Source organism: Mustelus asterias, chromosome 2 (assembly GCF_964213995.1).
Source record: "Mustelus asterias chromosome 2, sMusAst1.hap1.1, whole genome shotgun sequence".
In the NCBI taxonomy this organism is placed as follows: Eukaryota; Metazoa; Chordata; class Chondrichthyes; order Carcharhiniformes; family Triakidae; genus Mustelus; species Mustelus asterias.
Genome location: NC_135802.1, coordinates 49,716,338 through 49,731,055, shown reverse-complemented (window position 1 = coordinate 49,731,055; position 14,718 = coordinate 49,716,338). Strand labels below are relative to the sequence as shown.

Sequence of the window (14,718 nt, the reverse complement as noted above, 5' to 3'; positions counted from 1 at the left end):
AGAGGCATTCACAGTTTAGCTCTGAGCATAGCTTTCATTTGTTCAGTCACATGCCTATTTTTCCTAACCAATGTTTTCAGCTTTGGTTCAATGCTATCACGCAAATCACAGTCAGATTTCCATTGGCTCAAGCTCCACTCCACTTCGCACGTATTTCTCAGTTTGACACTTCACTGTTGTACTGAGAGAATAGTTTGCTGTTGAAAGTACCACCTTTCAGAAGTTAAATTGAGATTGAATATTTCTGTTCGGTCCGTGACATTAGAGAGCAAGTGAGTTTACCTACTGTGACCTTACGTTGACATACTTCGTTGCTTGTTGAAGTCTTCTGGGACATTGCAAGGCTAAGAAAATTTGGCATGTCCGCTATGACTCACCAACTTTTACAGATGCACAATAGAAAGCATTCTCTCTGGTTGTATCACAGCTTGGTATTGATCCTGCTCTGACCAAGACCGCAAAAAACTACAAAGGGTTGTGAACGTAGCCCAGTCCATCATGCAAACTAGCTTCTCATCTATTGACTCTGTCCACACTTCCCGCTGCCTTGGAAAAGCAGCCAGCATTATCAAGAATGCCACACACCCCAGACATAATCTCTTTCACCTTCTTCTGTTGGGACAAGATACAAAAGTCTGAAAACATGTACCAACTGACTCAAGAACAGTTTCTTCCCTGCTGCCATCAGACTTTTGAATGATCCTATCACATTTAAGCTGATCTTTCTCTACACGCTATCAGTAATTGCAACATTTTAGTCTTCATCCTATCCTTTCCTTCCCCCCATGTACTCTATGAATGGTATGTTTTGTCTGTATAGCTGGCAATACTTCTCACAGTATCCCAATACATGTGACAATAATAAGTCAATTCAATCAATTGAATTCAAAAGGAAATTATCTGGAACCTCTTTACATTTTGTAACACAAAATTTAAATTTCATCTGCCCCTTTCACCAGGAAGATTACTTCCTCCTGAAGTCTGTTGCTAGCTTCCTCTTTGCTACCTTTATGAGTTTTGTTATCAGCAAACAGTGAAATTATTCCCTGTTGCCAAAGTCCAGGCCATCAATATATTTTATTCATCTGGTTGAGTGGACAGCATGCTTGAGGGGCTAAATTACCTTCTGCTTTTCCTAATGTCCATATGTTCTTTAACAGTACTCCTTCTCTGTGGTGGCTCTAAGGGGGAAAATATTGTTCGCATAAGGTCAAGCAGTCCTGCACATACGTGGGCTGATTCTCCAGGCACAGACGGTGTCATGATGTTTGTCCAACAATCCTTATTGATATTATTGATGAAATTTATGTGGGCTGCACAGATAGTTGACCTGAGGTGCTGCCTAACCCAAGGAAATTGAATGTGCACTCTGCCACTTGGAGCTATGCTATTCAAACACATTTTCTGCCTGAATGCTTGAACATTTCTGACTTTCAGCATAAGTAATTGTGCACAAGATATCTGATGAGTGTACTGAGGAGTGTAAGTTCTAGGTATTATTTGAACTTAAATTCTAATTGTGTTCATTTGAGTCTTTAACCATTTAGGCAGCAGGAGGTAGTTCGGTTCAGTAACACAGGAAATCTTTAATAAGTTGTAGATGAATACTTATCTTACCAGCATGCTATGGCTCTCGCTTTCTGGTTCATCTTTGGATATAGATTGACATATGGTCTCTGTTCGCTCCCTGAAATTTCTGCTTCTCTGTGGACAGCAGGCTCTTGCTGTGTAACTTGGTCAGTGAAAGATTCTGCTTATTAATTCATTCCAAGCCACAATCCACAGCAGACTTCAGTGCTGCAGCTGGGATGTTGTTGGGGTCAGTAACATTTGCTGCGTCCAGTCACCTTATGATATCAGGTGAAGTGAATTGAATTGGTTCAACGCTGGCATATGTGATTAGGGAAACCTTAGGAGGCCAAGATGGGTTATCCATTTGACATATCTGGTTGTTGGTGGTTGCGAATGTTTCAGCTTTATTTTTGGGCTCGTACTCGGCTCCTTCATCATCGAGGATGGGGATGTTCGTGGAATCTCCTCCTCCCATCTGTTAGAACCATAGAATTCCTACAGCGTAGAAGGAGGCCATTCAATGACCATCCATAGGTTTTTTTTGTCCCTGTTTGGTCTGATACCATGAGACCTCATTTTGCTCGTGGAAGCCCAGGGCCATTCCCTCCCATTCTGCCCTTGAGACAAGACATATTAAAGGGTGATGAAAGAATCTTGAAAGTTGGTGGTTGGGATCATTTTGTGAGTATGACTCATCTGTGGGACAAAACCCCAGGATCTTAGTGAAGATGCTCCCAGGTTGACTGGGCTGAATGCATCTCTGTCATCCAAGAGGTGGATGAGGGTAAAGCGGTTGATGTGGTGTATATGGATTTCAGCAAAGCGTTTGATAAGGTTCCCCATGGTAAGCTTTTGCAGAAAATACGGACACATGGGATTGAGGGTGATTTACTGGTTTGGATCAGGAATTGGCTAGCTGTAAGAAAACAGAGGGTGGTGGTTGATGGGAAATATTCAAGGATCTGTTTTGGGGCCACTGCTGTTTGTCATTTTTATTAATGACCTGGATGAGGGCGTGGAAGGATGGATTAGTAAATGTGCGGATGACACTAAAGTCGGTGGATTTGTAGACAGTGCGGAGGGAAGTGGCAGGTTACAGAGGGACATAGATAAGCTGCAGAGCTGGGCTGAGAGGTGGCAAATGGAGTTTAATGCGGAAAAGTGTGAGGTGATTCACTTTGGAAGGAGTAACAGGAATACAGAGTACTGGGCTAATGGTAAGATACTTGGTAGTGTGGATGAACAGAGGGATCTGGGTGTCCATGTGCATAGATCCCTGAAAGTTGGCACCCAGGTTGATAGGGTTGTTAAGAAGGCGTACGGTGTGTTAGCTTTTATTGGTAGAGGGATTGAGTTTCGGAGCCAGGAGGTCATGCTGCAACTGTACAAAACTCTGGTGTGGCCGCATTTGGAGTATTGCATACAGTTCTGGTCGTAGCATTATAGGGAAGATGTGGAAGTGTTGGAAAGAGTGCAGAGGAGATTTACCAGGTTGTTGCCTGGTATGGTGGGAAAGGCTGAGGGGCTTGAGGTTGTTTTCGTTAGAGAGAAGGTTAAGAGGTGACTTAATAAAGGCATACAAGATGATCAGACGATTAGATAGGGTGGATAGTGAGAGCCTTTTTCCTCAGATGGTGTTGGCTAGCACGAGGGGACATAGCTTTAAATTGAGGGGTGAGAGATATAGGACAGATGTTAGAGGTAGATTCTTTACTCAGAGAGTAGTAAGGGCGTGGAATGCCCTGCCTGCAGCAGTAGTGGACTCGTCAACATTAAGAGCATTCAAATGGTTATTGGATAAACATGTGGATGATATTGGAATAGTGTAGATTAGAGGGGCTTTAGATTGGTTCCACTGGTCGGCGCAACATCGAGGGCCGAAGGGCCTGTACTGTGCTGTAGTGTTCTATGTTCTATGTTCTAAGTCAAAAGACTAGATTGGTGGTGCATTTGGCTTTGCGTGTGAATATAAACCATAGTCAGGAGCTATTAATATAGAACACACAGAGTCAATAGAAGGATTTAAGTATTAAAACCATTGTTTATTACAGCCTTGAAAGCATTTCTGTGTCATCTAACATTGTTTTATTTGGGGATGAGGTTACTTCCCATAATAGTAACGGCTAAGTCAATAAATGCAGGTTCAATTATAAAAGTAATTAATCTAACAAAAAGGTTTGTATTTTATTATTGAACTAATTTGTATTAAAATTTCCCCATATTGATCACAAATATTACATTTTCAGTATGACAGACATCAGTAAAAATAGTCCAATACAAAAAAATATCCATAAAAGTGATCATCTGTAAAACATTGCAAGTTCATAGCTGCAGTATTTGCCATTTAAAAAGATGCAGCACAGCTTTACTACATTAAAGGCACCTACAAATGAAAGTTACTTTCACAGTACATTGCATCTTAGAGAAATGTGTTTTCTATAAACATTTCTACATTGGCACAGAAATTATCACCACTTAATCAGTTTTGCATTGTTCAGACACTATCCACCTATAAGTGCTCAGCCTATGAAAAGATTTTAGCGACATTACAAAAAAATGGAAGATACTTAATATTTTAGAGTGGAAAACAGAATTATATATTAAAAATAAACTTTCTTCCAGTGGTAGTTTAAAGTGCTAATACATTAACAACCATCACTGAGTTCGAATTCCACACCAAGCTCCACTGAAGGTACAGATATCCACACAACAGAACTTAAAGCTGTACACTACTGCAAAATACCGTGCATTGGTTCAAATTCTGCTACAAAAAGAAAAATTCAATCCGATTGATTGACTAAATGTCTTTTGAGTATCCACTTAAAAATTGCAGAGTTTTCCCTTCAATATTGCCCAAGTATAAAAGACAATGGGAATCCCAAATGTTCATTGATAATGTCAGAAAAAAGGACAGAGCATAAAATTTGAGATAAAAATCATTTTCCCTAAAGATGGTATTAAACACAAGAAAAATTAAATATCAATATTTCTCAATATAGAAAGAGCAGAGCTGCCCTAATTCCCCAAAATAGCTACTTCTGGTAACGATTAAAGTCTCCGAATAAATCATTTCCTTTCTGGTCTTTCCACTCCAGTTATTACATTATTTTATGATCAAACATGTGTCAAACTTCAACATTGACGAGTAAAAAAGTTTTGTTTTCATTTGTATATACAGAGGATGATGCAATCTGATAACATTTGCAACATTTCAATGACCAGTATGCATGCTGACTTCTAAATATTTTAAAAGAAACACCTAAGTTGTCACAATTGTTGCATAGGAAGAAAGGCAATTCTCACAATACGAGAATGAAGCTTTCTATATTTAAACAATCCAATAAAAAACATTCAACAAAACAGAAACATGACAGAATGTGGGGCTTTTTTTAAAAAAAGTGCACTAAAGTTATAGGTATCACAATATGCAATTGCCAGATCCGCTCATTTGCACTATAGGATCATCAGTGATCTTCGGGTGCACAGTCCTGTCTTTCAGCAGTAGCTTCATTGTCCATGTCATCAGTGTTAAGAGTGGAATCAGTTTTATATTTTGACTTCCATTCCCATCCGCGTCGAATTCGACCTAATCTTTTCGCAAGGCATGGGGACAGAAATACTGTTTTGCACAGCAAAACTACAATGGGCAAGAAAACTGCGATTATAAATGTTGGAGGCGTGTACCAGACGAAGTACTTCAGCTCCACCCACTTTCTCCAGGCATACACCAGAGCATGAAGAGTACACAGGAATAATGCACAATATCCCATCTTTGACTGCAACATAGAGGATACAAAGTTATAAAGTGCTATTTAAAAGCCTTTTGACACAAATATCAATGAGCAAGTGTCACCAGTATGTAACACAAAACAGAAACACTGCTCCAAAGAGAATCATAATAAGAAAAACATCAGTTCCTAAAAATTCAATCTATATTACACAAAATAGCTAATATTCACACAAAGGGTTGTGAATCTGTGGAATTCCCTGCCCAGTGAAGCAGTTGAGGCTACCTCATTGAATGTTTTTAAGGCAAGGATAGATACATTTTTGAACAGTAAAGGAATTAAGGATTATGGTGAACGGGCAGGTAAGTGGGGCTGAGTTCACGAAAAGATCAGCCATGATCTTACTGAATGGCAGAGCAGGCTCGAGGGGCCAGATGGCCTACTCCTGCTCCTAGTTCTTATGTTCTTATTAGTTTTTACTTATTATATCAATTTGCATTGTTAAACCCATGAAGGTGCCCAAACACAACATGTGCACAATTATTTTGAGTAAGCAACTTTAGCAATTCAAACAGGGACCATAGAATCCCTACAGTGCAGAAGAAGGCCATTTGGTCCGTCGAGTCTGCACCAACTCTCTGACAGAGCATCTTACCCAGGCCCTATCCCACATATTTTCCCCACTAATCCCCCTACAAATATTGGGACACTAAGAGATGATTTAGGAGTGCCAATCCACCTAACCTGTAAATCTTTGGAGTGATGAGGAAACTGGAGCATCTGGAGGAAACCCAAGCAGACACGGGGAGATTGTGCAAACTCCACACAGTCACTCTGGCTGGAACTGAACCCGGGTCTCTATTGTTGTGAGGTAGCAGTGCTAACCACTGTGCCACCGTGCCGCGTATATAAAAACAGCCTACGTGATATTATCCAACAAGGCTTTTAATTGCACCCTGCCATAATTGACTCACATCCTACATCACACCTGATCTTGAACATCAATCATTTTTGCTCCAAATCTGCTGTCTTTCTCAGTTGGCCAACTTCTTCTACTCTGAGGAGGATACTTGGATCCCCTATCTCTTTGTAAATACACTTTTAATTGGAAACCCAGCAGAATGATGCATAGTCCAACTCATGCTCCTCACCCCATAGCTGTGGTGCTACACACGGATCATTTTGTACCTGTTAAAACGTACCTGTATACACTGGAATTCTCTCCAATTCAATGAATTGCTGACAGAAGGAACTGAAGTCACGGCCAATATGGCAAGAATTGCAAGGCCCAAAATTCCCAGTGAAACATAAATTTCCATTCTCCAGACATCATCCTCAATCCAGGCGGTTTCTTTGTTTTGTTTCACCTATTAGACCACGACAAAAACATCAATATGCCATAGTTAAAGCACAAACTGCTGGAAATACTCTGCGGGTCAAGCAGCAGCTGTGGGGAGAAATAGATCTGGGACGGGATTTTCCAACTGCGCTCACCCCAAAACCGGAAAGTCCCCCCGAGGTCAACAGACTTTTGCATGGTCTGCCCCTCGGCCCACTACGATTCCTGTGGCGGGCGGGACGGGAAAACTCCCCCCTTGATTTTTCATCTGTTTCGCTCCACAGATGCTGCCTGACCTGGTTCAGTATACCCAGATTTTCAGCAAAATTACTTGTAATTTAAAAAAAAATCAAAATTAAAAGTTTTTATTAAAATTTAAATTCCTTGTTCCATAGGATTGCAGGCTAGCTATATAAGCTCTTTCAAAGCAGTGTAATTATTCAATTCATGTTCTGTTAATGAGGGCAACTCCTGCCATAAATTTGGGATCTGAGTGCCACTTCTTAACCACAGACCATGAACTAATGCCATATGACAAAGGGCAGCCGAACGTTTTAATGTTGAGGACTTAAATAAAATGGCAACAAGTAAAACTTTTAATAACAACACATACATAGGGCCCTATTTTACCATTTTCATTCTAAGTGCTGGCGGACTTGAATCTGGGAGTGTTTCAGATCCAACTTTTCGACCCATTCTCCAGTGCCCCCATATGCACTCTGCCTGAAAAAACAGCAGCGATTCTGAATCGCGCTGCACAAGCCTGTGATCGGTGCCTCCAACTGCGCATGCACAGTAAAAAAAATACAAAAATGCTCCCCTGCCACAAGGCTCCCGGGCCAGATAATGCCTCCCCCTGGCCCCCGCAGACATTGCCCCACCTCCAGAACATTACTGACCCCCTTATCCCCCCACTACCCAGACCGATTGCCCCCCTTTCCCCCCACTGATCATACGCAGAGTGGCAGTGGACCCCCTCTTCCCCCTCACTGAGCAGAGGCAAACTGGCAGCAGACCCCCCTTCCCCCCACCGATCACATGCAGAGTGGTAGCGGACCCTTCCCTGCGCCCCCCCCCCCACCAATCTGAGTGGAGCCACCTGACCACCTCCCTGCCCCTCCCCCACTGATCTGAGTGGAGCCATTTGACCCACCTCCCTCTCCCCTCCCGATCTGATGGAGCCATCTGACCCTCCCCTCCCACTGATCTGAGTGGAGCCATCTAACCGACCTGGCCCTCCATGATCTGAGTCAGAGAGCCATCTGACCCACCTCCTTCCGCCCCCCCCCCCCCCTCCCTCCCTCCCTCCCCCGCCACCGCCACCGATCTGAGTCAGAGAGCCACCGGAAGCTCGGAACCTATCTCCTCAGAAGCTGGAGCGCCCGAATCAGACCGTTGCGGACCATGAGGGTGGTGGTGGATGGAAAATTTTCGGACTGGAGGCAGGTTGCTAGCGGAGTGCCGCAGGGATCGGTGCTTGGTCCTCTGCTCTTTGTGATTTTTATTAATGACTTAGAGGAGGGGGCTGAAGGGTGGATCAGTAAATTTGCTGATGACACCAAGATTGGTGGAGTAGTGGATGAGGTGGAGGGGTGTTGTAGGCTGCAAAGAGACATAGATAGGATGCAAAGCTGGGCTGAAAAATGGCAAATGAAGTTTAACCCTGATAAATGTGAGGTGATTCATTTTGGTAGGACTAATTTAAATGTGGATTACAGGGTCAAAGGTAGGGTTCTGAAGACTGTGGAGGAACAGAGAGATCTTGGGGTCCATATCCACAGATCTCTAAAGGTTGCCACTCAAGTGGATAGAGCTGTGAAGAAGGCATATAGTGTGTTAGCTTTTATTAACAGGGGGTTGGAGTTTAAGAGCCGTGGGGTTATGCTGCAACTGTACAGGACCTTGGTGAGACCGCATTTGGAATATTGCGTGCAGTTCTGGTCACCTCACTATAAGAAGGATGTGGAAGCGCTGGAAAGAGTGCAGAGGAGATTTACCAGGATGCTGCCTGGTTTGGAGTGTCGGTCTTATGAGGAAAGGTTGAGGGAGCTGGGGCTGTTCTCTCTGGAGCGGAGGAGATTGAGGGGAGACTTAATAGAGGTTTATAAAATGATGAAGGGGATAGATCGAGTGAACGTTCAAAGACTATTTCCTCGGGTGGATGGAGCTATTACGAGGGGGCATAACTATAGGGTTCATGGTGGGAGATATAGGAAGGATATCAGAGGTAGGTTCTTCACGCAGAGAGTGGTTGGGGTGTGGAATGGACTGCCTGCAGTGATAGTGGAGTCAGACACTTTAGGAACATTTAAGCGGTTATTGGATAGGCACATGGAGCACACCAGGATGGTAGGGAGTGGGATAGCTTGATCTTGGTTTCAGATGAAGGTCGGCACAACATCGTGGGCCGAAGGGCCTGTTCTGTGCTGTACTGTTCTATGTTCTATGTTCTATGTCTGTTTCACGCCGAATCTGGATGGGTGAACGCGGTGGTAAAGGGGAAATGCTGGTAAGTTTGGGCGTGCTGCCCAGTAAGTCAATTTAAATGCACACAAATGCATTTACATTGACGTCGCGCCCATTTCGGGCATGGTCCCAACAGCGGCCATTTTCAGCCCTTGGTAAAGGGGGAACGGGCACAGAGGTGGACTTGGATCATGCTACTTGCCTCACGCCCGACTTTACCAAGTTTTCGCGCCCAGAAACGGGTGCAACTTGATGGTAAAATCGGGCCCATCATGTCCAAAGACAAAGTAGATGAAAACTTTGTGCATTATTCCTCAAACTCTGCAATTCTGCTCATCAAGTAGTACACGGTACAAACGGTGTCATAGTGGTTAGCACTGCTTCCTCACAGCGCCAGGGAACCAGGTTCGATTCCCGGCTTGGGTCACTATTTGTGTGGAGTTTGCACATTTTCCCCTTGTCTACGTGGGTTTCCTCCCGGTGCTCTGGTTTCCTCCCACAGTCCAAAGATATGCTGGTTAGGTGCATTGGCCATGCTAAATTCTAGTACCCGAACAGGCGCCGGAGTGTGGTGACTGGGGGATTTTCTCAGTAACTTAATTGCAGTTGACTGTAGGCCTACTTGTGACTAATAAACTTATATTTCAACTGTATCAAATTGAAAACCTGCTTCAGTAAATTGAAAATCAATCAATGTGTGCCTCTAGCTTTCCAAAAATGCATTCTCAAGAGCCCCTGAATTGCAGAACCTAACACACCTTTTATATATTCATTAATAAACATGTCAAAACCTTCGCTGCTCCAAAGTGAATTACTTCAGGGTATGTAATGCACAGCTGACAGCAAAATAATAGCCCCACATGAAATAAAGTACTCTTAAAAAAACCCACAACGTGCCAGGGCCCTTCCTTCCCAAGTTTAATTGTAATCCTGAAGTTCAGAAGACAGTTAAACAATAAAGCTACATCCTTTGTGATTTGTTCGCCTGAAAATGAGTTTAGCATCAACTGTTAGATGAAATTTTTGCTTGTTGAAATTATTTAATGTGGACAGTTTAGAACTTGAGTTTGCTATATTAGTTCATAAGTATGCAGCTGTTACTTGGATCAGACTTTCATCAAAGTCACTTCAGCAACTCTTATCAGGCTTCTGGGCTCAACCGACAAGTATGAAAATCTGATAGTTGTCACAGTCAGGACGAGGACTATTGTAACGGAGAAAATTTATGGTTTTTTATGGGGATTTGAAAATCTAGCCCCAAATCTTTTCCAGTCACCTGTGCGTGTAGGGTTGGATGCAGGCATGCTTTGAAAATAGTGCACTCGCTTGAGTGGATGGTGGGGATCGGTCTTCTGATGCCTCCAGGATGTGCTGCAAATTTCAATGTGAGAGCTGGGGGAAGATCTAGCAACCTCCTCCCGCCACCGCCAGTTTAACTTGCCTTTAGACTTGTTGGTGAGTTTGTTCTTGGGCTGGAAAGGGACAGAATGGCATTTTCAAAGTTGAGAATGGGAATAGATCTAGGACATGTTAGTGCACAGATGGAGCCATTGTTGCTGCTGATTTGAAGCTTTAGGAATTAAGGAAAAGGGAAAGTCAAACTGGTTGGTTATTCAGGTGGTGGAACCCTCACTTAAGCAGGGCAGGAAAGTATCTGACAGCTGAGCATTTGGGCACTTGTTTGAATCATCAGGCCTTTGGCCCTTTTGCTCCTTTGCTCCATTTGCAAGATAGTGGCAAGTCCAGTCATAGCTACCATCTGCCTTTGAAAATCATGAGTTCAGGGCCAGTTCCTATCTCCAGGTAGAGCTAGTCCCGCTACTTGTGTACAACTTGTCTCCAGCCCGATTAGAAATTTTGCGGCACGGTGGCACAGCGGTTAGCACTGCTGCCTCACAGCTCCAAAGACCTGGGTTTGATTCCCGGCTTGGGTCACTCTCTCCGTGTCTGCATGGGTTTCCTCCGGGTACTCCGGTTTCCTCCCACAGTCCAGAGATGTGCAGGTTAGGTGGATTGGCCATGCTAAATTGCCCCTTAGTGTCAGGGGGACTAGCTAGGGTAAATGCAAGTGGTTATGGGGATAGGGCCTGGGTGGGATTGTGGTCGGAGCAGTCTCGATGGGCTGCATGGCCTCCTTCTGCACTGTAGGGATTCTATGATTCTATGAAAATAGCAGCATGCGAAATGATCCAGGGCAAAAACAGAAAATGTGGAAAATCTCAGCAGGCCTGACAGCATCTGAGGGGAGAGAAGAGAGTCAACATTTCAAGTCTGGACGACCCTTTGCCAGAGCCGCTGAAATGATCCAGGAGTTTGGTTCCTGACACTGGATTAAAAATCCTGTCCTTGATCTTTCTCTACTTATCAATGGAAAAGTAATCACTTGTAGCAGCTATGTTCATATTGTTTTCCACACTCCAATTTTATTCTTTAACTCATTTATTCAGTGGATCAATTTGTTGAAGTGTTTTACTTGGTTTGAATTTCCCCTGGTTACAATTACCAGCACTTCTAGTCCCTCCAGTGTACCATCCTGTATCCTGCTTATTTGTACCATCCTGTATCCTGCAAGAGCTTATTTGTACCGTGCACTATTTCATGCCTGCTATAGATCCTCACTTTTTAAAACTCAACAAGGTTAACTATTCCCTCCAATAAGAAGCATTTGTCTATCAGTGTTCTGATCAAGACTGGCCAAAGCATTGAAGTTCAGGGTTCAACTATCAGAACAGGAATCCAACAGCACTGGCAAGGAAGGACACTTGGGTGGGCACCCCATGTTAGGAAGGGGGTGAGCTCCAGAAACTTCTAAATTGATGGTGTGGTGGTATCACTCAGCTTGTTAATCTGAAACTATATCAAACATGGATCACACCAAATCATTCCATGTACTTGCTTGTTAATCACCAACGTAAATGCATTCTGCTATAAGAGGGGCTCAGCACAAATGTTATTCAAAGGGCCAACAACAACTTTCAGGTGAGCTGCCTTGACTGCTTCTGTTGAGTTCGTGGAAGTACTGTGTTGTGTCTTTGGTGGTTTTATTTTAAGAAGTGGTGCTTAAAATCAGGGAGGACTCAGTATTACTGCCTGAGATATGGGGGCTTTGGTTGCAGCATAGCAGTGAGATGGAGAGAGGCTGCACAGAGTGGAAACTTAATAAAGGGGAAGGAAGTGGAAGGTTCTACACAAAATGCCTTCGCCACTAATGGGTTTAAGGGAGCACTTTTCCTGCATACACCTGACCAAGGAACAGTTCCTGAGGCAACTCAAGTTCAATGGTGGTGATCAATAAACTGAATCACTGACTACAAACCAACCTGGAGCCTCACACCACGGTGGGGACAATCCTGCCAGCAGCCGGGAAAGTCACCGACACCTTAAATTTGTGTGTCAGGTCTTTGCAAGCAGGAGCGGGAGAGGTCTCCAACATTTTCTAATGCGCTGTTTGTTGCAGCATCTACTCCAGTTGAGAACAGTACAGTGTCATCCCGTTTCACCCTGCTGATCATCCTGAGTGAAAAGACTTTGGCAGAATTGCAGGAACCCTAACCTTGCAGAGCACCATCGATTGCATGCGGGTGGCTTGATAGATCCGACATGGCAATGGGGAGAGCTCCTGTAACCACTAAAGACTATCCTTTCCACTATCCAATAATAACAGCCAACCACAAGAACCTTCTCATTAATATCTTTATCCAAAAATACATCCAAGTACACAAACAGAAACAAACTATTCACCCTTCTGCCTCTCATGTAGTGCTACCTGTGGCTAGGGTATGGCTAGCTATCGATATTCGCTGGCGGAGTGGGAGTAAAGACTTCAAAGAGCTTTTAGGAGCCTGGCTTCTAACTAGACCATTTCAGCATGTGCAATTGCAGACTGGGCTGATTGGTTGAGAGGCAACATCAAAGGTAGGTAGCAGTCGGTACAGCACAAATGCTGCCACCCTCAGAGGACAGCAACTTCATGCTCCACAGTGCCAGTGCCACCCTTATAGGGCAGCTTCTCCACAATCCTAGAATGAACGTCATGTGGACTCAAAACATTACCTCCGTTTCTGTCTCTACAAATACTGGCAGACTTGCTGAGTTTTTCCAGCATTTTCTGTTTTTGTCCCATAATGCGAGTAATCTGTTGGAGGACAGATTGCTGGACTGTTGCTTGAGCCGGCAAGAGATTCACAGCCATGAAGGCAACAGTTGAACATGTGTGGCAGCAAGCATGGATCCCATGACCTCCATCGCAGCTCCCACTGAGAGGTCGTGTGGCCTCTGCCCAGGTTGCAGTGGAGGCTGAGACAGCAGCCCCCCCAATGAGCCATCCCAGTTAGATCTGCTAATGCTGTCAGCGAGTTGGCCACCACTCCACTCTAGAAAGCATGGTCTCCAAGGTCTGCACAACGTCTTCTACCATATTGGAGCTATATGCGCCTGCATACTTCTTGACAGTGACAGGAGGCAGTCTTGGGTGTCCACCGATGCATCAAGTGTCTCAATGTGCATGCTCAAGAATTTTCCTGGCAGCTAACCCATCAAAGTACTCCAATAAAAGCAAAATACTGCGGAGGCTGGAACTCTGAAATAAAAACAGAAAATGCTGGGAAAAACTCTGCAGGTCTGTCAGCATCTGTGGAGAAAAAAAGACTTAACGTTTCGAGTCTGCACTGTTATCTTCTCTCTCCACAGATGCTGACAGACCTGCAGAGTAGGTCCAGTGTTTTCTGTTTCCATCCAAGTGCTCATCTGAAAGTCATCCACAATTGCCCCTGGATTCATCCTACCACCCGGGCAAAGAGTACCTGCTAACAATTGATTATTTAAAAAGGTAGGAGAGAAGGAAATACTTGCATTTATATGGCACTTTATCACATCTCCGTACGTCCCACACCACTCCAAAATTCTATTAATTCATTACTTTTTTGAGTAGTACAGTAATAAAGATATCCATGCAATATTGAGTTGAATATATGATAGGTTGTGTCGAGCTATAAAATATTCATTAACTTCACAATTCAGCGTCCAATTGAACTTGGTCAAGAACAAAGCTAAGGATGATGACAGGTCACTTGGCTCAGTAGGTTCAATGTTTTACAGAAGCAGAAAAAATAATATCTGGATAGATTTCAAAGCTGTATGAGTGAATCCTCCAAACTAATGCACATTGCAAAAAACTGCATTTGAGATAAGGGACTGGTACAGATTAACCTGAAGTTAAACAACAAATTACAGTATTGCAGTGTACACAAGGAATTTTCTGGATACAGTATTGTTAATGATTTATTTGATGGTGGTAGTGGTTGGGACAATGTTATTGGAGCGATAATCATAGAATCGCTATAGTGTAGAAGGAGGCCATTTGGCCCATCGAGCCTGCACTGACCAAAATCCCACCCAGGCCCTATTCCCGTAATCCCACATATTTACCCTGCTGATCCCCCTGACACTAGGGTCAATTTAGCGTGGCCAATCAACCTAACCGCACATCTTTGGAATGTGGGAGGAAACTGGAGCACCCGGAGGAAATCCACGCAAACACGGGAGAATGTGCAAACTCCTCACAGTCAGTGACCAAGACCGGAATTAAACCCGGGTCCCTGGTGCTGTGGGGCA

The 14,718-nt window shown here is 43.8% G+C and overlaps 1 protein-coding gene across 4 annotated transcripts in view; it reads right to left on the bottom strand.

The window, feature by feature from the left end:
• Positions 1 to 3,593: 3,593 nt before the first annotated feature.
• Positions 3,594 to 14,718, bottom strand: part of LOC144507673 (STEAP1 protein-like) — a 48,926-nt gene continuing 37,801 nt past the window's right edge. For all 4 annotated transcript variants that reach the window (XM_078234860.1, XM_078234841.1, XM_078234850.1 and 1 more), the window contains exons 4-5: positions 6,503 to 6,667; positions 3,594 to 5,348 (exon numbers count right to left, since the gene is read on the bottom strand). In XM_078234860.1, coding sequence (XP_078090986.1) covers positions 5,037 to 5,348; positions 6,503 to 6,667 — 477 coding nt within the window. In that variant the 3' untranslated portion in view covers positions 3,594 to 5,036. The remainder of the gene's footprint in view (positions 5,349 to 6,502; positions 6,668 to 14,718) is intronic.